This window comes from Triturus cristatus, chromosome 11 (assembly GCF_964204655.1).
Source record: "Triturus cristatus chromosome 11, aTriCri1.1, whole genome shotgun sequence".
Lineage (NCBI taxonomy): Eukaryota > Metazoa > Chordata > Amphibia > Caudata > Salamandridae > Triturus > Triturus cristatus.
In genome coordinates, this window is record NC_140594.1 from 315,784,715 (window position 1) to 315,808,570 (window position 23,856).

Consider the following 23,856-nt stretch of genomic DNA (forward strand, 5'->3'; position numbering starts at 1 on the left):
CAGTGCTTCATAGATTCACATCCTTTGGATATTTCCCTGTTGTCAGTTTGTGAATCTTTGGCAGTACAAACTGAAGCACATCTAATAAATAGTCAAGCTGACTGATTTTTGTCGCCTTTCTGCTGGGACCAGAGTAGGCTTTGGCCCTGCATTTGTAGAATCTTCTCTGATCTTATCTCTTGAAGTCTGCTGATAACTCCTCCTCGTTCAGTGTGTGATCATGCTTGCCCTGTCATTTGAAATTGTCACTATGCATTGAGGACTGGTCTTTGTCAGCCCTTCTGCTGGAGTTGTGTGCCGGAAGGCACCTTCTGTGCCATAGCTGTGCCCTGTTTAGCAAGTATCAACGCTAGGCTGAGGAATTTATTGCCTGTTTTCCTTTTCGGTTCGCAACATGACCCTTTGTTGCCTGAAGAAAGTTTTGGGCAATTACTCATCTCTTTCTGAAGAGTGTGATAACTGTCGGACCTTTGCAAACAAAACACAGAGGAACAGATCATGGGTTGTTTATTTTGATGAAGGGTCTTTCAGGATCTACTGTGCTGCTTTCTCTGGGATAAATGAATCAATGGAAAAATCCTGTAAAAGGAAACAGGAATTGAAACCCATCTGGGGATACAAGGACCAGTGGCTCATACCTGACCTAGGCTGTAGACCGCAGTGCTGTGCCAATCCTGTTGACAGTCCTACCATGGAAAGCTTTGACAGCGTAGTTCCTAAAGTCCTAGTCTGTGGCCAGGGTTACATTCCAGAACAATATATGAAGGCATTCTAGACTGCAAGATCAGTGTCTACTGGGTGAGCGTAGTCCATAAAAAGAAAACATTTCACCTCCTGGCATCTATTCCCCGTCAAATATAGTCGTACTCTTTTACTATGAGCTAATTCAGATGCCAAGTTGTCTTATCTAAGAGTTCGTGCTTACAATAAGGAGCTATAGAGGGTAATAATATGCCAGAACGCCCTCCACTCAACATCTATTCATACAACAAATGTCTGGCATATACAGGCACGTTCTCAATTTTTTTTTTATATATATATATATATATATATATATATATATATATCAACGAAAAATTGGAGTCCCAACGCGCTCTCGGAGATATACAGAATCACCAGGGAAACGGAGGTCACTTAGACACAGGTAGGTTTATTAACATCATAAACCTGCTGCAACGCGTTTCACCCGCGAACGGGCTTGTTCACACAGCGCGTTCAAAACAATTGCCACAATACATACTGTTTCGTAAAGTAATCATAGAAAGAAGACTCAGAAAGTCTGCTCATCGTACATGTATCAACAGAAACGGTTATTATCACACAGCGCCATATTGTACTTTGTTTAGTGTTGCTGATCAGTGTTGGATAATAACAAAACATGTCCTTTAGTTTGATCGCACATCATGATATTTCAGTCGAAAACAACCCTTTGTTACGACAATGTAAATAGCGATTACGCCCAATGAAAGTTTAAAAATTGCAACAAAACATGTGGTTCCCGGCAAGGTGGCGCATAATGGCTCTCGATTGACAAAATCATTTGGACCTGCGCTCTAACCAAAGTGGGATTTCTATGCAATCAAACAAGTTTACACGTTAATACAAATGAAACTTTATGCGATCACGTGATCGCCCAACATACAATGTTCAACTGGGCAATGGAACTGCAGTTCGTGCAAATAAAACTTTATGCAAACACCTATCCGCATAACGAACATTGTTCGTCTAATAGTGACTGGGAGTAGTCTATAGTACGCTCAGACAATTAAACTCATGTGAGTGAAGGGACAGAATCGCAGTGAGTAAGTCGATACAGGAATAGTATGCAGATTTCAGTAAATATTGTATATACCATATAGTGGCACAAAACCGACTCTACTACACTAAGTGAGGTGCGTGAAGCATGCGGAGATGTTAGTTTATATCTGATTGGTGTGTCGACGAGTGTCCGTCTAAAAAAATCACATTATGGTAGAGGTGGTCTGGAATTCTATCTGCGGTCCCACACAGAAGTTAATTACAGTATGTAAGTGGCAAATTGAGTTGCCCTGTTTAATCATTGTTCCTATAAACACCCATGTGTGTAGATTAAAATAATTGTGAAAAACGGAATCAATTTACACAGAGAGAGAGAGACTAGAGTGCAACGTGGTCCTATCGGCAATCGATAATAAACAAGAAAATTAAGTTGTAATCATAGCTAATTAGTGCATCATAATAAAATTCATGGTTAACAAGGCAAAATCTCAACTACTATAAAAGTACTTGATATTGATCAGAATACTTGATAGTTGTCAGAGGCCCAGTGGCTGGAAGTAAAAACGAAGAAAAGGATAGGGGCCCCCGCGGTCCAGTAGGCAACAGTCCCTTCCCTTCCTCCTGTAGACAGAAGAACAAGATAAAAGAGAGAAAAGAAGCATAATGAGAGAAAGCAAAAGCAGAAAGAGAGCAAAAAGAGAGTCAATAGTCATTAAAACACATGGTCTTATACAACATGGTTCAAAAAGGGTTTCATATCAACATGTTGCTGGATAGAATACTCTAGAGTAGGCTATGAGGTTATTCATAAAGCTAAAATTTAGCTCCCACCTACTGATCATGGTTAGGCAAATAGATCAATTTAAACCTTAACGCGATCATTTGGAAGAACAAAGAAGAGAAGAATAGTACACATATCACAATATCACAATATCACAATATTACTGCATGTCATTCAATCTGATTGTAAATGGATTGACAACTCTTCGTCCAAATTATGCCCGTTCGGGAATCGGGTACACATCCCAATGATGTGTCTCGATTCCCTTTGTCTGAGCCGTAGGGTCCGATCCCCCCCACGTTTGTTTGGTAAGATTTGTTCTATCCCATAGTAGCAAAGTTTTTTGCAGTCTGATAAGTGGAAACTTTCGAAGTGCCGAGCGATAGGATATTGCTTGTCTTTATTCGTAATCGCTCTCATATGTTCCAGGATTCGTTTTTTTGCCATGTGTGTAGTACTTCCCACGTACCTTAATTTACATGGACATTCTAGTACATAGATTACAAAAGTACTGTTGCATGTTAGAAATTGATTAATTTTGACCATTGTGTTGGTACTTGTGTTCCAGAATTCCTTCACCATGCGACTATTGGCACAAGCCTTACAGTGTCCGCAGGGGAAGAAGCCTTGGATATTGATGCCTCTCTGGATAGTACTGGTTGTTAGGTCACTGTGAACAAGTAGGTCTCTAAAGGTGCGGCCCCTCCTATAGGTGATTTTCGGTCTATCTGGTATACCGTCACCTATTATGGGGTCACTTTTCAAAAGCTTCCAATTCTGTACCAAAATCTTTTTTATTGGTTCAGAGTTACCATTGAAGGTTAAGATCATGCGTGTGGTGTTAGAATCATCCTCTTCTCCTCTGTGTTCTTGCATTTTGTCTTTTAAGAGAGTATTCCTCTCGACATTAGAGATTTTGTCTATTGCTCTTTTTAAAACCCACTGTGGGTACCCTCTTTCTCTGAATCTTTTCACCATTATTCTTTCTTCGCTTTGGTAATCTGTCAGATTGCTACAGTTTCTTTTGGCTCTAAGCAGCTCTCCGTACGGAATGCTCCATTTCAAGTTGTCTGGATGACTGCTCATAGCGTGGAGCAGAGTATTGCCTGCCGTACTTTTTCGATAGAGGATAGTTTGTAATTTATTTCCCACCACCCTCACTTGGGTGTCCAAGTAATTCACTTGCTTACGACTGATGGTGCTGGTGAAAGTCAGATGTTTGTCATTTTGGTTCAGAGACTGAATGAAGGAACTTAATTCTTCCTCATCGCCTTGCCAGATGAAAAAAATGTCGTCTATATACCTTAACCAAAGTGCAACTTTGGCCAAGGTATCACAGACGATGGTGCTCTTTTGAAGGTCCTCCTCCCATGCTCCCATGAAGAGGTTCGCAAAACTCGGGGCAAAGCATGTGCCCATTGCTGTCCCTAAGGTTTGCTTGTACAGATCGTTGTTAAACATGAAAAAGTTATTCTGTAAGCAAAACTTGATCATGTCAAGAATCATAGCTGAGTGTCTTAAAAAGCTCACATTCCGCCGTTTGAGAAATCTGGCGCATGCCTCTAGGCCTTGTTCATGGTCAATCACTGTGTAAAGGGAATTGACATCCAATGTAACCAAGATATAGTTACTATTCCATTTGAATTTCTCAATTTTACCTAAGAAATCTTTGGTGTCTCTGACAAATGATGGTAATGCATGAACAAAGTCTCTGAGGAAATGATCTACGTATCTGGAAACGTTTTCTGATACACAACCTCTTGAGGAGATAATAGGTCTCCCTGGTGGATTGTCCCTATTTTTGTGTATTTTTGGGAGTAGGTACATGACAGGCAGAATGGGATGATCTTTCTTAAGGAAACAATATTCCTCCCATTCGATCAGTCCTTGATCTTTCCATTCAGATAGTTTCTCCCAGATGTCGTTAATACTTGCATTGTACTCCATCCTATTGGTCAGTGCATATGTGGTACTGTCACTAAGTTGTCTCACAGCCTCTGCAATGTACATGGTTTTGGTTAAAATCACAATATTGCCCCCTTTGTCTGCGGGTCTTATGACTATATTGTCTTCCTTCGCCAAGTCTTCCATTGCTCTTTTTTGGGAAGGTGACAAATTGTAACCAAAGTTGCGTAATTTCTTAGGCCAATTCTTCTGCCTAATTTTAAGGAGATCACTGCCTACTACCTCTTGAAATGTATCAATGTTATCGTGGTTCATTTTGGGTAGGAAGACAGATTTGGGCTTGAATTGACTGCAAGCCGCTTTGTCATGTTTAATTTCGAGCTCCTCTAATATGAGTAACGAATCTGCACTCATTTGTGTGCCATCAGGGTTATTCTGTAGTTCATGTATTGTCACCATAGCATCTATATCACCAATCGTAAGATTGGATTCTTGTGGAGATCTTTCTGGTTGTTGGAATTCACGGTTTTTAACAGGTTTGAGTTTATGCCACTTTTGTAACTTCAATTTCCTACAGAATTTGAAAATATCAATCCTACTATTTACATAGTTCATCGGAACAGTTGGACAGAAAGATAATCCTAGGCATAGTGTTTTCTTGTCTCTACTACTAAGGACTTTAGAGGTAAGATTAACAATCGTCTGATTTACCATCTTTTCTTCCATCAGTAGTTCTTCTTGGAGCGAGTTTGCCTTTTTCCCATGTGCTCCGCTGTATCTCTCATGTTTCCTCTTCCTGTTCCTCTTCCTCCTCTTCCTCTTGTATTCCTTCCTCTTCCCCTTCCTCTTTCCCTCGGTGTAGGGGAGTCGTCTCTCTGATCTGGTCTGGACGTTGGTCTTGTATCTTGTCTGCTCTTCTTCAAGAGACGATACTCGTCTAAAAAAGTTGATTTTGGACGTGTTGCATTGTCTCCCGTGTCTTGGAGACTTTCCGTGGAGGAGGTGGTGGCTGACACATCTGTATTTGTATCACTAGTGTCAGTTATTATATTAGTATTTTGATTGTAGGATTCAGTTGGTTTCGTAGCAGAGTGCTTCCCATTAGTTTCATATAAATAGTCATATTTTCTACTGTAGGTCAAGATCCGGCCTGTTTCATAATCGCCGCAGTCGCGGTGTAATTTACTTTGTTTTCTCCTTTTGATATCTTCTTCAAGGATCTTAAGGCGTTTACGCATCTCTTCCAAGAAGGTCTTAATTAATTCTTGTTCTTTATGTTGATTCAAACTTTCTCTCATCTCCTCAATCTCTCTCTTGATGTTGTCTCTGTCTGACCAGGCATATTTGACCAGGATGGTCAACATATTCTTCGAACTGTTAGCTGAGTTTGCGGACCACTCCTCAAGCATCTGTGGATCTGGGGATTCATATGATGGAGTAATATGAATTCTGAGGCCACGTGGTACCATTGATTTTTCTATGTAGTCTTGTAGTGACGTGGCCTCCCACCACTTGGACATCTCCTGCTTGTGCAATTTTTCAAATTTGGATAGGATGTCCATAATTGTTTTTTCTGAGGCCGTTATTGTCGGTGTTGGACGGCCTTTGCCAGGTGCCCGGGCAAACAAGGTTGCTGCCGCCTCTCTTCTCTCTCTCTCATCATCCATATTGACAGTTCTTGGGAAGACTTTCCCTGTCTGTGTGACCCCGTGACCCTGGTAAAGAGTTCTCCCCCTTTAATAATAAAGGGTTCCCCTTGCTACTCGTCGTCCGGCATATAGGGAATCAATGTCTTGATATTCTCTTCGTGCCGTTAAGATTGACGCGACAGAAAACGGAATTTAGCTGCACAAACAATAAGAAAGATAAATGTTCTTACCTTCACGGTGTCTTCCTACGTGCAGTATTCCTGGAATCCGGGTGCAAAAGTAATCCGATCTGTGAAGTAGCGGCGAACTTCTCAAATTCAATTTGTACACAAAGTCACTCTTTCTGAAGTTCAAGCCCCAGGAGGGGTGGCGCGGACCGGCAGAGACGACCGGTAATTACTATCAACGAAAAATTGGAGTCCCAACGCGCTCTCGGAGATATACAGAATCACCAGGGAAACGGAGGTCACTTAGACACAGGTAGGTTTATTAACATCATAAACCTGCTGCAACGCGTTTCACCCGCGAACGGGCTTGTTCACACAGCGCGTTCAAAACAATTGCCACAATACATACTGTTTCGTAAAGTAATCATAGAAAGAGGACTCAGAAAGTCTGCTCATCGTACATGTATCAACAGAAACGGTTATTATCACACAGCGCCATATTGTACTTTGTTTAGTGTTGCTGATCAGTGTTGGATAATAACAAAACATGTCCTTTAGTTTGATCGCACATCATGATATTTCAGTCGAAAACAACCCTTTGTTACGACAATGTAAATAGCGATTACGCCCAATGAAAGTTTAAAAATTGCAACAAAACATGTGGTTCCCGGCAAGGTGGCGCATAATGGCTCTCGATTGACAAAATCATTTGGACCTGCGCTCTAACCAAAGTGGGATTTCTATGCAATCAAACAAGTTTACACGTTAATACAAATGAAACTTTATGCGATCACGTGATCGCCCAACATACAATGTTCAACTGGGCAATGGAACTGCAGTTCGTGCAAATAAAACTTTATGCAAACACCTATCTTTCTGAAGAGTGTGATAACTGTCGGACCTTTGCAAACAAAACACAGAGGAACAGATCATGGGTTGTTTATTTTGATGAAGGGTCTTTCAGGATCTACTGTGCTGCTTTCTCTGGGATAAATGAATCAATGGAAAAATCCTGTAAAAGGAAACAGGAATTGAAACCCATCTGGGGATACAAGGACCAGTGGCTCATACCTGACCTAGGCTGTAGACCGCAGTGCTGTGCCAATCCTGTTGACAGTCCTACCATGGAAAGCTTTGACAGCGTAGTTCCTAAAGTCCTAGTCTGTGGCCAGGGTTACATTCCAGAACAATATATGAAGGCATTCTAGACTGCAAGATCAGTGTCTACTGGGTGAGCGTAGTCCATAAAAAGAAAACATTTCACCTCCTGGCATCTATTCCCCGTCAAATATAGTCGTACTCTTTTACTATGAGCTAATTCAGATGCCAAGTTGTCTTATCTAAGAGTTCGTGCTTACAATAAGGAGCTATAGAGGGTAATAATATGCCAGAACGCCCTCCACTCAACATCTATTCATACAACAAAAGTCTGGCATATACAGGCACGTTCTCAATTTTTTTTTATATATATATATATATATATATATATATATATATATATATATATATATAGGATTATAGTGAAGAAAGATATTTTTATCTAAATCCACACCCAGCTGGAAAGAGACCATACAGCGTGATTTTTTTATTGTTCAAATTTGTACTTGCACTGAAACAAGCCTGAGGTATTTTCTCTAAACAAAAATGTTCTTTCTTTTTGTGTCTGTCACTCACTCTTTATTGATGTTGGATGTCCAGGGAGGTGATTGCTGACCTCTGGTGCCCTGATGAATTTGCCATAAAATAACTGGAAATGAAACCTGTTGGCCGTCATTAAAGTGGTTCACAACATGCTGTGTTTTTAATTTGGCACAGACTCACAGTTCGGAATAAAAGTGACCAGTTTTTGTGAGTTTAGTCCAATTTTAAATTGAGACTTCTTGAGTCTCATTGTTTTCACGGGGTCTTTATCATCTTCACTTCCTTTCCACTGGACACATCACTGTTTTCTTTTTTTGAGAAAGTTATCGATGATGACACAAACGTGGGCAAGCTGGTGAGAACCTACCAGTAGCTCCTCTGGTGGTGCGCACGTAAGATACTTTCTCTTTCCTTTACACATTTTTTAGCACATATACACTTGAAGCTGGGGGTTATGTGTTGATTTGAGTGTACTGACTGACTACTCTCTTCTCTTTTTCTTTGCTTTAATTGTTTTAAAACTAATGGGCACATAGGATTTGGCCATATTTTGCTACATGATAGCTCGGTGTGGATTTAGATAAAAATATCTTTCTTCACTATAATCATATATATATATATATATATATATATATATATATATATATATATATATATATATATGTATATGCCAGACTTTTGTTGTATGAATAAATTATCTAAGAGTTCACCTGTTGGCAGTAGCTATGCACACAGGGAAATTCTTTTACAGTCTCATTGTTTTCATACAGAATAGCCAACACATTTCTGAGGAGGTTGTTCATATACTTTCCTCAGAGTTTAAAGCTGCCCAAATAGATTATTTGTTCCTCCTCAAGGTGAAGGGGAATCCTTGCAAAACAATGTTGGAAGCAAAGGTGATATTTGTAACTTGAAATATGGTCTTCATCTTCATAGTCAATAAGCTACTGGCTACTGCCAGATTTTTTACACATAAGTTGGTCTTAAAAATGCATCCAGTTTTGATCTTAAAGTACTCTCTTAATTTCATGTAACTGTAGGTATCACCCTACCAGTTTTCTTTCTAGAGTTGTGTTGCCCATCTAAAAAATGTTCTGCAGTAAAAGTGTGAAGACAGCTCTTCCCTTGTAAATGATAAAACAAAAACGTTCAGAATACATATGAACTTTTGTCACCTTTGTTTAAGATTCCAAAGGGGCATTGGCAGGTGGGTTTCTTTGTGCATAGCCTCATTCCATATTGAATAATTAATGCAGATTCTACTGGATGAATGGCAGCAATGTCGACCCCAAGAGCAGGACTAGTGATCCTGGACATTTCCTTAGCTGCTTCATGCCAGATACTGCACACTTTTACCAAATATAATTACTTGGATGGCCAATCAGGAGAGAATGTACGGCAGTGCTTTTTTAATGAAGGGGTGCCTAACTCCCTCCGACCCATTTTTTACAAGTGACGACTGACTGGTAATGGTGGTGGTGGCGGGGGGGATTAGATAAACAGAAAGGAAAAAAAAAAAAAGAAGTCTTACCTACTCCTCCTCAGCCGCCGCCTCTCCTCTGTCCTCTATTCTTCTTCGATCCCGGCAGCACCCAGCCTTCCAGACTCCCATAGCCAATCACGCTACTGTCGTCAGCATGGCAAAATTGTCGTGATTAGTCTGAGCTCCTTGGTTCGGCGCCCAGACTGGGAGTAGGAGCCCCTGGGTGGAGAACATGCAGGGGCTCCTACACAACCCGGTGTGGAGAACATGCTAAGTGCACATGACGGTTTGGCTGGTCCAAGATGGCTTGACAAACCGTCATGCGCATTTAGGCACACCATCCACTCCTCCCTCTGAAACAAACCCCGCCCGCCCCGCCCTAACCTGGCTCCACCGCTCCAGTCCATTATAGCAAAAATAAAATTATTATAACGTTCATTCATTATTATTTTATTTTTCCTTTCCACTGCTCATAGAGCAGTGGGGCGACGTGCCGCCTTAGCAGAGGAGTCGCCGCTGTTCCTTGCCATTCTAATTCAAATCTTTGAGATCTAGAACAGTCACTGCTGGAGAAGAAATATAGAACAATTTAAGCAGATAGGCTGAAGAAGACACAGACTGGAAAACTGGAAAAAAGAATCCTACCCTGCTCTGTGTTCCATAACAACAAGGTGGTGATGGGAATTAATTCAAGTTTCCTCCCTAAGATTGTGTCAGATTTTCTTGTTAATAATATTTTGTTCAGTGTCCACTTTCTTTTAGAATCCATTCTTTACAGAGGAGGGATCCCTTCACACCAGAGCTGTAAAGAGTTTTAAAATCAAATTTAGACAACACTAAATATCTTAGTCAATATGAACATTTGTTTTTGAATTATGATAATGGGTTTACATTCTACATAATCCCTTTACACGGCAATAGTACTTTGTTTTTTACTGTATTACCAGTTAGCAACCATTCTTGACTAGCATAAAGTTTACTATACAAGGAGCATGCTTCTACGACGGCTCACTCGAGAAACATTCACATCTCAGAAATATGTAGGACTGCCACCTGGAGGCTTGTCCATACATTCATAAGGCATTACTGTATTGAATCAGACTCCAGGGTTGATACCCGGGTGGGACAGGATTGCCGAGGAATCTGTTTGAGGAGATGGCATGGCTTTTTCTCTTTTTTCATTGCTCTGCCTATTTACCTGGTTTGGGCTTGGTATTCTTTTCATTGTTTGACTATTAGTGAAGACATAACTGTCAAGGTGTCATTTTGCTAATGTGAAATATTTTTGGGTTCTTAATGTTCTTATGTGTGACATTTTAAAGCATTATTTGAGACACTGAGTGAAAATTTATTGCGAGAAAAAACAAAAATCACATTAATTTAATAAGATGAATGTAAAAAAGGCACCATTTTGAGCATCATGATATCTAGAAAAGCTTTAACAATTCAACAGTGCTCTGGGCGTAGGTATTATTGATCTAAGACACAGTACATTAGCAGCCATGTCATGGATCTAACACTTCCCCATAATGATTGATTGGAGTTATTTACAACGGAGTATGAACATGGATTGGATCCGTTTTCTCATCCTCGGAGAGAAAAATATAAAATATTGCAAATAGTTTTAACTGACCTTTGTAAGAGTTTAAAGATGCAAGTGATGACTAATGTAGCGATCTAGCACAGAGCTGTGTGTGTGAGGCCAGTGCAGGGAACCCCTCATGCATCATGCCATGAGGAGGCAATGGGAGACAGCTCCTTTTAATGTCACTTTGTAACAGCTTCATGCCACAAGGGGAAAAAAAGGGAGACAGCTACTTGTAATGTTACTGTGCAACAGTTTCATGTTACAAGGAAGTGAAGGAGACAGCCACATTTAATGTTTCTGTGTAACACTTTTATTTAAATAAACAACTTATCCAGACCCAGGCTGAGCTCTCTTGGGCCATGCCTGTAACTCTGGCTGCTGACACAAGACTCTTTTGTAGCTCCTCATCCCACTTAGGGGCTCGCTTCAAGATAATGTGTGGCAATAGCATTTTAGTGCGGTGATGTGGACACAAGCACTACAGTGTGTTATAGTAATCTATGATGTGTGGTACTCGGCAGGACTGTGTAGATCTGACAGAGAACGAAAAGTTACCTGTAGTCCTACTGATGAGGACACTTCATTCAAATCTTAACCAGTACCCCCATCTCACTAGACGAATGAACAGAAGTGTTTATGCTTTCATACCCAGGATCATAACTTGTCATTAAAAAATGGACTCACCTATCTGTCACTGGCAGGGCATGGTGGGATTCGTTAATGGCGCAGTGATAGGAAAACTATCTGCTTGCATTGCCCTCCTTTCTTCTCCTTTCAAAATAGGTTTGTGGAAATTGTTCCTGATTTCATTATCTTATTTTAGTGACAATTTATATTTAAGTCGCTTAGTTTTCTCAAAAACGAAGTTAAATTTGGACAGTTTATACTTTTATTAGGGTACAAAATGAGCATTGCAAATATTTATGTATGTTTTTAAAAATGTAACGGATACCACACTTGGCGGGGGCTGTGTTTATGACTTTAATGGGGATTCTTCTGGAGGAGTACTAGAATTACAGGTAAATAGCTTCCTATTGTCCTTATGCAAAAACAGTTTTATTCATGAAGCCCCAATTCTGCTGTCCTGTCAAAGAGGTGTCCGTGGACTGTACCTTTTAACACCATTTAGTATGTTTTGCTCCTATTGCTCTAGTCTGATCTAATATGAAGAGAAGGGAGATGTATCGGATCCATTACTGTCTGACTGATGCTCATCTGCTACAGGTGATCATCCAGGTGGACTGCTTGATGAGGTGTGTGCCCCACTCTCTATAAAAACGTCCTGTTTACAATTGAGGCAAGCTTCTTGGTGGTTACCATTGGCATAGAATTTTTAAGAGACCTCGTTCCTTGACATTTAAGAAGATAGACCTCTCAGTTCATATACGGAGAGATAGATCCCCTCTTCTAGATAAGTGGACACTAATTACTAAGTGTTCTGTTATTGTTCCAGAGTCATTTTCACTGCAGGACAAAGACTCAACATTCTCTGAGTTAACCCCTTGTGTGCCCCGCCCTTTCCCCGCCCTGTGCCGGGCGTTGAATTAGCGGGCGGGGTTCATGACGAGATAGTCTCGTCATGGGCACAGCGCAACCGCGGCCCATGACGAGACCATCTCGTCATGGGCACTCAAGGGGTTAAAAGGGTTTTTTAAAAATGGTTCGTAAGAAGTGATGCTGTCTGTTCAAATTTTGTATCATCAAACTATCCATTGCTTGTTCTACTGAATTGGGAGCGAAATATTTTCAACACATAAACCATACCCAACACTAAAACATGGAAAGCTTGGCATGGTCATTTTCTCAACGTTTCTTTCTCTGTTTCATAGTCCACACAACCAGGTTTGGTATAATTTATGCATGGTTAGCCTTTTCCCCATCAGACCAATACAAAGCTCCCAAAACTTTGATGGCCCAAGAAAGTCTACTCCTCTCTGGAACAGAATCCATGGCATAGGTTGATAAATATGTGTGCTTTCATGACCTCTGCAGTCATTTCATCAACATTCTCTCAGACAACTCAATAAATGAAGTCTTAACGTATCCTTGATCTTATGTTGGAAGTGTCACAGATCTTGATCAAAGTTCAACAGTGGGTATCTGGAGATTAATCACAGTCTCACCTTATCAGGGATTCTTTACTTATGGAGTTGAATGCAAGCATGATGACTGATAGAAAATAAGAAGTCATGATTCCCTTTAGGAGGTTTAGTCTGCGCATTGCACATCCTGACATCCATCACCTTAACTCATAAAGAGGCTTATAAAAATATCTTATGATAACAGTCCATTATTGATTGCTTTATAAATGGTCTTACCTGTTCACTAAAAAAAAGTGGAAGGAGAGATTTCTTCAGGCATCACCCTTGGCTTGAAAGCCGCTATGTTCATAGTAGGTGTTTGGCTTGAGAAAGGTTCCTCTTATGATAGTACTTCTACTACTATTACTAATGATGATAATGATATTATACAGATTTTCCTAATCCGCTGCAAATACACTTCTGCCATTTTCTAAGAGCTGTGAACAACACATGTTACTATGACCTAATATATGGTTCTCAATTTACCCAGTTCAGAAGGATGGAAAATTGAGTGCCGCGGTGAACAAGACATTCTGCCAGCATGTGTTAGTAGATCAGTAACCCCTCCTTTGTTGGCACATCTACCTCAAGGGCATTGTCTGAGCTCATGAGAGCTACACCTCCCACCCTGCCTCATTCTTATTGAAGGCAGCACATTATAACTGGCACAGGAACCTTAGCAACTGCAGACGGGACCCCATACGCACCGGAAATGCCATTGTGAATCTTCCCTGATTTGCGCAGCTCGTGATGTGGGTGAACAAGGGTGAACAAGATCCTATGGGCTTGAGCAGGGGTTATCACAGTTGGTGGCCTTTATGGTGCTGGTCTCCTCCTGCCCTTCCATGCTATACTTGAAGCATATGACCTTCCCTCAGGGCAGTTCCTGACTCATGCTGCTTTGTCAAGAGCCATAACATCTACATGAGTAAAGTGTGGGCAGAACCACAGACAGACGCACTCAATCTTACACTGTGGACACAGGGCAATCATAGATACTACCTAATGATTGCATATAGGTCCATGAGGGACACTGAGTTCAAACCAATGATCTCACTGATATCCAAGTAGGTGACTAAGATTGGGGAACCACTGACGGGCAGAGAATGGTCATGGACCCTTCAGTATGTGCAATACGTGCACGCCTCAAACTCTTTCAATTTAATTTCCTCCATGGAACTTATAACGCCTGTGTGCCTGCAAGCCATGCACCCCACATGCCACTAGTATGTCTACGATGTGGCCAGCAAGGGCCAGTTTCTGGACTTTGGTCTGGTCCTGCAGGTGCTGTTGGGAGAAGATCGAGAGCCAACTATCTGAAACCTTGCCTTCTGGGCCTTATGACCAGAACAAAAGCCAACAAATCCACTGTTACTTACATATATTTTGCGCTGGTCCTTAATAGCAATGAACTGGACATCTTTCTCTGCCCTGGTAACACAGACATGGAAGGCGGGTCTTTACAGGCATGCAAGGGTGGAACTGAATGCATACTTCCGCCTAAGCCTGTCACAATCCTGGATTGTGGAACTTTCCTACTGGCCATCAATCCCAAATCTGACAATAAGCCGTCCTAGAGTGCAACCCGCAAGAAGTTCTTCTTTGGTAAAGTTTGACTGGCAATGATACACTAGACTCCTTTTTTCTGCTTATGTTGGCTGTCTATTAACATGGTCCTTATAGTGCACCTTATGCCCTTTTTAGGTCTCGCTGGCGTTGCAGCGCGAAGCGCTGCCGCCAACGAGACTTATTGTTGCCGTGTTTGCTCCCAAGGGAGACAGACCAGGGCACGCGCAGCGATCGGGGTCTGTGGACGCGCTTCTGAGACGCGCTTGCGCAGACTCCCCCAAGCGCACGCGCGCCACGCTCCGCCGGGCTTGTCTTGTGTATTTATGCTTCCACATGCCACGTTAATTATGAGGAACTGTCTGTGCACAAACTTTTTCGCATCGTTCTGCCTTTGGCAGTTGCAGGAGGTCTTTTGCTCAGACCGGCTCGCTCTCTAAACTTGGGTCAATTTTACTGGAATTAAACTTTGGTAGAAACTTACCAGCTTGCCTGTGATTACCGGCGTACCACAAGCGTCTTAAACTCTGAGCGTCTTGTGAAAACGATAGATCACGACCAAACGGTGCATTAATAAATGGACGGGTAACCAAACATGATGAGAACGTCTCCTTCCCTATGCATCACCTTTTAAAAGTGTTTTCCTAACTCCTATACTCTGACGACCTCGTACTTTATTTACTTTCACTTTCCTTTTACTTGCGTTGATCTCTCTCCTATTCGCTGTGTCAAGTGGGAGGCCCGAACTAGAATTTTCATAGGCGTGGCGTCCTCGCTGTCACTGGCCCGACTGACTTGAGCCCGGCATGCATTGCACGAAGCTGTGCACTGTTCTTGGAGTCATCTCGTTGATGGGATTGTGCGCAGTTGTTGAGCGCGCGGTTCTCATTTGGTCGTATAGCCGCCTTTGTGTGGAGCGAGTCCTCCTCTCTCCATGTGTCTTCCCCCCACCCCTCTAGCTTATGAGGCTGGGATGTAAACACGCCCCGGCACTGCGACTAGTCATCAGCAGCCACTGTCTTTTCGTGGGCCGCATGAGCCTGGAGTGCCCCGCGTGGTACGTGGGCTGAGTCAGGAGAATGGCCACCGGCTTCTCGTTCGGGGCCGGTACCGCCACCCTGGGGGCGACCACGGGAGGCACCCCCTCAGGTGGAGGGGGCTTCTCATTCGGAGCAGCGGCGCCGAGGTAAGGAGATTTGTTGAGTCTGTTATATTTGCCTGTCTTTCGAAGTAAGATAACCCGAGGCTATTCAACACCAGTGCTGAAGTCCTCGCTCCTTTTTATATGTACCCCCGCCCTTGTTTAAAGGGTTGCAGTGACACACCAGGAGACGAAGGAAGGAAAGTGGATAAACCCCAACTCTTTATGGGCTTAGAGGTATTAGCTGACTTTGTTAGATGTGGATAGAATTAGCAGAGCCCGGGGGATGAGTAATGCGAGATACCTTTTTAGTGATTTGAAAAAGTTAAGCCTTACAGTATTAGGCATGCTTTCCAGTGCAATACACTTGCACATGCGACCGCAGCACTAGAGGGCTATCACAATCCATATGCAAGGCACGATAATCTTGTATTTGCGAACTCATATTATGTTACCATCAGACAATGAAGATGTCTTTACGTTCCTTCCATAAACCGGGACACCAGACAGTCGATCAACATTTAAGTAAAATTACAAGCATGCAGAGACAGGCCTGAGCCTTGAACTTGTCGTTGTATAATGGTTATTCGGCATGTAGGACTTTTTTTTTGTTTGAACAATCAGAAAAAGTATGGACCACCACCATTAGCTTTAGCAGACAGTCGCATCATCTTACGTACATTTCAGTAATTGTCTCCGGTAGGTTGGTTGGTATGTCTGTTAAACCTTTCCCACGGCAATCCACAATGTTGTTACTGCAGGTACAAGCCACAGGGCAGTGTAAGACACTGCAGGAAGGAGCCATGAAAGACTGGTGACCTGCAAAACAAAACATGGAATAGAAATTCAGCCTTCTGGCCTTGTGCTAGAAAGAACCATTAGCGTTGGAATATGGAAATAAATACACCAATTTTGTCTCTGGCATTTACATACAGAAACAACCATTGCTCAACAAATTGAATAACCTTTTCTAAGCTAAGCCGTATGGGGGTGTGGGATCGATCAAAGTAATTTTAAATATCAAATGAAACAGATGAAAAGTCAAATATTGGACCTTTTAAATAAATAGAGGTGAAATGTGAACAGTAGTCAGTAGAGAGAGAAAGGGTGTGTGCGAGCCACCCCAGACAATCTTTATTAAAAAAAAAGCCATGTGATCTTTGTGGCAGGGGCAGCGTGGAGCACCTGGCAGGTCTGACCGGAGCACTTTGGTGTAAATTTAAGTGAAATGGTGCCATTCGAAGCCTAAAAGGGCAGTGCAGTTGGCCAAAACTGAGTAGCAAGAACACTTTATGAGTTCAAGGCTTGTGGAGACAAATTGTGCATTTGCAAGCACGTCAACCTAGTAGACTCCAATGTCTAAACAAAAAAAGGTGGCACATTGGGGTGGCCAGAAAAACAAGCATTTGCAATGCAATAGGTCTCGCATTTATGCGAATTTAAGCTATTGGCATTGTAAATGACAATGCCTTTTATTTATGTTTTTAAAAAGCAAAACAAAAAAGGCATTGTTGTTTAGAATGCCAATAGCTCAAACGCGTGTAATTGCGAGACCTATTGCATTGCAAATGCTTGCTTTTTTTTTCCGTTTGTCTTTTTCTTTCAGGTGGTTGATGTCTCGCGTGTGAGACTGGGAGAGTGTTGCTGTTGTTTTGGGAAGGTTGTTCTTTCAATTCCCCTTTGTTGTTTTTCATTGGTCTACAAATCAAGGCTGTTACTGTCTTTCATAACTGCTGGAATTGTCCCATGTATAATGGGCAGGTCTATATGTGTAAGCTGCTATAGCTGCCTGATGGTGTTCTCGTATATCTGCAACAGTTGTTATAAAAATAATAATAAATACGAATTTAAAATAAAAGGGAGCTCGAGCTCCATATTAGAGGTTCCGGGGGATTTCATGTCTAGGTCTGGCTCAATGAGTGACTATTAGGAGGACAGTATTATGGGAAGTTCGAGGTTCTGTACAAATGGCTCAGTCATTGTAGAAAGTTGCTAATTAATCGAGGCTGTTTATCTTCCATTACTTTCCTAATATTGAGTGATTCTCGATGTAAAAAATAACATTCACTCATGTAAACTGCTGCTAACCCTCGGCCCAAAAACTACTCCTTTGAAGGAAGGGTTCACAGAAATAACTCTGTCTTGAATTCTTGGACACCTGTTTTGGTTTGGTTTATGCATTTGTCAGCAAGTGGTTCATAGTGTTGCAGATGGCAAGAGCAGTCATACAAAACAGTTGCTTCGAAAGTCTGGTGTGATTTGCTTTTTACAACTACCTATGGGGTGTAGAAGTATGTTGGCAGGCAAGAAATACCATAGAAGGTCAGCCTGCATGCTAAAGGAATTTTTGTGCTAGATAATTCATTTGTAGCGTAGCATTAACATTTTAAGGCCGAACTAGAACCTTGCAGTTTTTGAGGATTCGTCCTGAAAGAAAGATTTATGCCTTTAATGGCTTGATGAATAATGCAGACTGTTTTTATTATATTCTTGTCAACCATTGGGAGTCAGTGAAGATTCTTAAGAGATTGCCTTATGCTGTACAATTTCCTCTGCCTCAGTATCGTCATAGAGTTTGCATTTTGTAAGTGCTACAACCGAAAGCCTAGTCTGGTCCCTAGAGAGATACATTTTCTGGGATCCAAGCAGGCTGAGATGAAGTATTGACTTCCATGTTTTGGTGGGAAATGTTAGATGAAGGAGAATTTGCTTCAGGGTCTTGATCTGTTAGAAGTACAATGTAAAAATAGTATTGATCTGAATTTCAGGTGAATAAAATATGGCGTCATGCTGAGATTTTAAACAATTGGACCATGTCAATTATTCCTAGGCTGGCACAGTCACATACTTCTTGCTCATGCACAGCCTGTAGCCAGGATGTAACGTATCCCATTGCGAAGGTAACCTGGGAGAGGCGGAGATCAGAGAACTCTCTGGTTTCTGGTCTTTGGTGGACTCTATACTTGTCTACACATCATCTTGTTGGAGTTGCAGGCCATTCTTTTAACATTTAAAGCCTGCTTGCTGTTCATCAATGGGAGGCTGGTTTTGGTCCTCATGGACATCACAACTGCCATTTTGTATTGCTGCTTCTGGAGGGTCTTCTGCAGCAGGGCAGCATCTTGAATACGGTCCTGTGTAATCTAAACCCCATGCATGGAATTTGATTGGGACACTTAACTGCATCCAATCTTCCTCCGGAGTAGTGAATGTCACCCTTGCGGGCAAGCATCCTTCTGCAAAATGTTCATGCTGGAGGCTGGGGCAAGTTTGTGACCTTGGTGTGGCACCTGTGATACAGACCCTTTGCAGACCACACCGTTGGATGTATCGTTATTTGTTTTGTCTTTGACCCAGCATGGACTTGCAGTAGCACAGTTAAAGGTTATTTTTTGGCCCTTTCGTCTTTTTAGCGTTTACCAGACCAGCCATTCTTGTTCAAACCACCTGTTGTGTTAAGATTTCTTAAAGGCTTAGTTCATAAGTTTTCTTCTAAACCCCTTGTGATGCCACGGTAGCATTTTAATTTGGTCCTTACTTTTCTTATGTGCAGCCCTTCTGAACCATTGCATAGCTACCACGCTACATTTTATGGCTTTTAAGTTGGTCTTTCTTTTTTAGCTAACTTTAGCTCATCTTGTGAGTGAGCTTCAGGCTCTTTCAGTCTAGCCACCCTACCCCACCTTCTTTCAGGGCAAACTGGTGCTGAGACCTAGAGAGACCTTTCTGCCGAAAGTTTGACTTCCTTTCATGTTGAACAGTCGATGAAACATCTGACATTCTTTGCTCCACCTCAGACCTCCAAAGGACCCCAAAGAAGCATTGGGGTTTTACATTGATCGCAGTCGAAGTCCATGTGGTAGATGATCAACTCTTTTGGTGGTTCTCTGAGGCAAAGAAAGGCATGGCAGTTCAGAAAGTCCAGCTCCATAGCTCTCTGCCTTAAGGTCTGCTATGCACTGGCCAAGAACCAGCCTCCAGAAGGTCTGACGTATGCAAAAAACGAGGTTCTCTGTGGGGATAAATTGAAAAATATATATTTTAGACAACAATACTACTAATGTATTGGACAGGCAGTATCAGTCGACTAAAAATGGTATTTCAATAAATAGTGCACAGAATCCTTCATAACCAACACTATATATATATATATATATATATATATATATATATATATATATATATATATATATATATTTATTTAGTGTAAATATTTTTTACATTCTGTAAATTCCTTTTTTATTCTTTCCACTGAAATTCTTTCACTTTGTAAAAGTCTAAAGAGCACTATCCTTGTTGTCCAATTTTATTGAAGTTAAGGTGTCTGTTGTTTCTATTTGGCCATGTAGTCAAACCTGAATATTGCACGGCAAACAAACATAGAGTTAGGGGCACATCTAATATATGGTCCGGTAGCCTCCAGCTATATACCCTTTGTTTTTCTGTGCATAAGTTGTCGTGCTCCTATTGCCAGGCGTTGGTACGTTTCGACCTCTAATTACAGGCAGGACTGCAGCAAGGTCAAGTGCCAATCCATACATGCACGTGTGTACACTGGGGGAACTGTCCCCCTTATTCTATGGTGTCTGGCAATGCTGGCCAGGCTGTCCTGTGTCTGCTGTGCTCGCGGGAAAACCTCCAGCTCAGCAAACTGCTAATTGGCTGGATCACAAAGATTCCTTAAGCCGATCCTAAACTGGACCGCAAAGGGATATCTTGTGCCTGCCATGGCCCCAATCCCAGGTGTGCACTGGCTTCATCACAGACAGACTGCTCATCAGCTGGACTGCTGTGGGAAATCATGTGTCCTCCTAGTCCCAGGTGGACTTGGTGCTTCTACATTTTTGCATCAGTCAGCCCTTTTGGATTCGTATTATATGCCCAGGTTCTGTTAGGGTCATACAGGCTACCCCTCTTTTTGTCCAGAAGGTTTGACGACCCATTCCTTCAGAGTCAAGTCTGGTAACATTGCATTGGCATGCAGAGTGCCTGTTCTGGATATTTTTCAAACTGCAACTTCAGTGCATACATTCATGAAGCACTAGTGCCTTGATACCCAGGTGCGATGGGAAGGGCATTTTGCCAGCTCGGTCCCACAAGACTTCTTGAGGAGCCAGTCTACAGATCCTCCAACTCGGAAGGTACTGCCTTGCTTTCTATTCTAAAAGTGAGGGATCTGCGGTTAGAAGTATCCATCAGAACAAGTTACTTAGAATCAGTAGTGCTCTTTCTGGTGGATACTCTATCTAACTATATGTCTCTCATCGCCATACCACCTCTCCATTCTTTGGAATTTCCATCAAAAAAGGTTGCAAGTTAGAGATCTGCACACTGGCTCAGATTAATGTTTTTTTGACTCCACGTCCAAGGACACCGATAATGTTCAGAAGAAACTGGTCACAGCGTGCTTGTGTGGCGCTTGTATGCTGCTCCGACTGTCACTTCAGGGAAGATCGACACAAAGCAAAACAATGCCACCTTACGGCACACATGCTGAAAAATCTTCTGCATCCAGTCAAGCACCAGTGAATAGTCTGAAGATGAGGAATATGCGGTTAGGTAGAGTATTTGCTCGAAAGAGCATTACCTAAGGTAAGTAACTTGTTCATCTTAACATTATTTCTTAGTGTTAACAATGGTCTGGTATGGCAGTGCTGCTGAACCACCTGGCCTCCTGATGTTCATTGCACTTCCTTCTCTCTGGCAGGACACTGCGTGTCATTCTTTTTACATTGTGTGGATCCAAGAGAGAACCCTGTTCTAGAAAGTAACAGAATTTTTGACTGTGTGACATTTGTCCCAGTCACTTGTATTTGGATGGGTTCATTCCATTGATCACCATCTTGCTGCACTAAGTTTTAGTGGCTTCTTCTAGGCTGAAAAGAAAATTTAGGTGTGGCACTTTAGAGAGACATGATGTGGGTGCTCAAATGACATGAGAATATGCACTACTGTTTTTTAATGTTGAGATGTTTTAGAAACTCTGAAGTCCTTGTGCTCAAGGCTGCAATAGTTTGGCGTTGTGATGATGATTTCTCATCGGAAATAACTAACACTGGGTAAGTAAGCAGTTCTTTATTATTCTAAAATCAACTCCATTGACCTTCTTCATGTGTTTGTCTCCTACACAGGCATCGAGGAATAATCTATTCATATCAGTTTTCTGTGGATCATCTCGCTCGGGAGAGCATTCTTCCCATCTGCCGATCGTCGTACGATGAAGTGATTGGCTACAACTATAACATTGGCTTGGCTGTGCCCTATGACAATGTGTAGGAGCCCAAGCAAATTGGTGGTTCGTAGACAGATTCTGTTTCCTGAAAGAATGCCAAGATGAGCGGGCATAAAATGTGGATAGCATGGACCAACATTTCTACTTCAAAGCACAATAAATACCATTGTTGGAGAAGGCCCTTTGTGTCTCATGCTGCTGTTTGTGCCTTGATTGGATCTTGGCCTCCAAGCATCAAGTGTTTCATGCGATAATGGGCTCAGGAAGCCCATGTCATGTAGTGCACAATGACTTTCCAGAGCTGTGCGCTTTCTTCACATGGCCTACACTACACCTGCTCACATTTATCTTTCCACCACTTTGTATGACCTGCGTCTTTTTTTGCTCTCCAAGGAAACAATTGTATCAAACGACTATTTTTGATTTGGACCATTAGAGGGACTGATTTACAATCCAGGTGGGTTTGAAAACCTATATTGCAACTCCCTTTGTAAAAATCCATAAGACAGTTCTTGATTGATGAAGAAGATGTGCTCTCTTTGCTGATGGTCTTGGTAGAGCCCATGAGAAAAGCATATTGATCCGCTCTCTAGGGTGTCAAGTGGTCTGTATATCAAACTGGCACGTTAATTGATTCTGACTTGGTGTTGAACGGTCTGTGTTTCTAACAGGCAGGTTTATGAGCCTTCTGATGCATTTCATGTTGTGTACACACACAACTGGATGCTTTATAATTCCATTGAATATTACAGCCAGCTTCATTGACCTACGTTGTACGTTGTTGGCATGTCTTTTTTCAGAAGGGCATGTTTCCATGGGAAAACAAATCTTATTGGATCTAATTTGCAGTCTGGTTGGGCTAACCAACTTGCAGCAAACCCCTGAGTTTGATGGGCCGTGTGGTATTACCTATTCCACAAGTGTAGAAAAGCCATGGTTCATGGAAGTGGTAAATGCTGGCATTCTATTTTGAAAAGCACCTGTGCATAAAACGTAAGCTAACCTTATTGCTGCAAGGCTTGTATGTTTTTAAAAATACTCCTTGAAAGCAGTATAGACCGATATTATATTTTAGAAAGACTGTTAAAATTTCACAATTTCTTTTTCATGTCTAGTTTTAAAATTATTTTTATCCAAAGTTTTTTATTTATTTGGACGACACCATGAGACAGTCAGTGTAGTGTCAACGCACTAAGAGAGATAATTGTAGGGGTTATTTTGTAAATTATTGTAAGTCTGAAAACTTCAAAATGACTTCCAAACTTTGACAACTAGCTCAGCGAAATGTATTGGATACAAACTGTGACAACTAGCACAGCGAAATGTATTGGATACAAACTGTGCGGATCAGAATGGTCGAATGTGTTGGTACTGAGATTCGGCCAAAATGAAATGTGGCAAATAAATCAACCTGTAAAAGAAATTTTGGTACACTGAAATGTGTATGTTTGGGCACATACATTTTTTTTTCTACTCCACTCCTGCATGTCCTTTCTGGAAGTCTCTCTGTGGTATGGATTTAAAAAAACTGTATACATTTGATCATGGCATCACAATAACCTCTGCTTAAATTTGGATCTATGTAATGCTTCAAACACAAATTTATAATATGCAGTAAAAAGCAGGACTGTTGTGAGGAATATTATCGACGCAAAGCTGTGATTAAAGAATCATATGTTTTTAAATTACCAAAGGAGCCTTAGACTTGGATGCACCATGTTCTTTTTATATACATTATAGAGACTTGAGCAGTGGTCCTTTTCAAGTAACATCATTAAAAAGGAGGAGATTGAGAGTTTGCGGGAGCTGAATTTCAAACTGTGTTCCCAATTAAGGACAGTTTCTATGGCTAAAATACATGAAA

General features: G+C 41.6%; 1 protein-coding gene across 1 annotated transcript in view; it reads left to right on the forward strand.

Moving 5' to 3' along the window:
* The window catches only part of FBXW8 (F-box and WD repeat domain containing 8), a 698,699-nt gene extending 675,284 nt beyond the window's left edge, over positions 1-23,415 (forward strand). Inside the window, exon 11 of the mRNA XM_085633260.1 lies at positions 21,892-23,415. Within this exon, the coding sequence (XP_085489386.1) occupies positions 21,892-22,036 (145 nt within the window). The 3' untranslated portion in view covers positions 22,037-23,415. The remainder of the gene's footprint in view (positions 1-21,891) is intronic.
* The last annotated feature ends 441 nt before the right edge of the window (positions 23,416-23,856 follow it).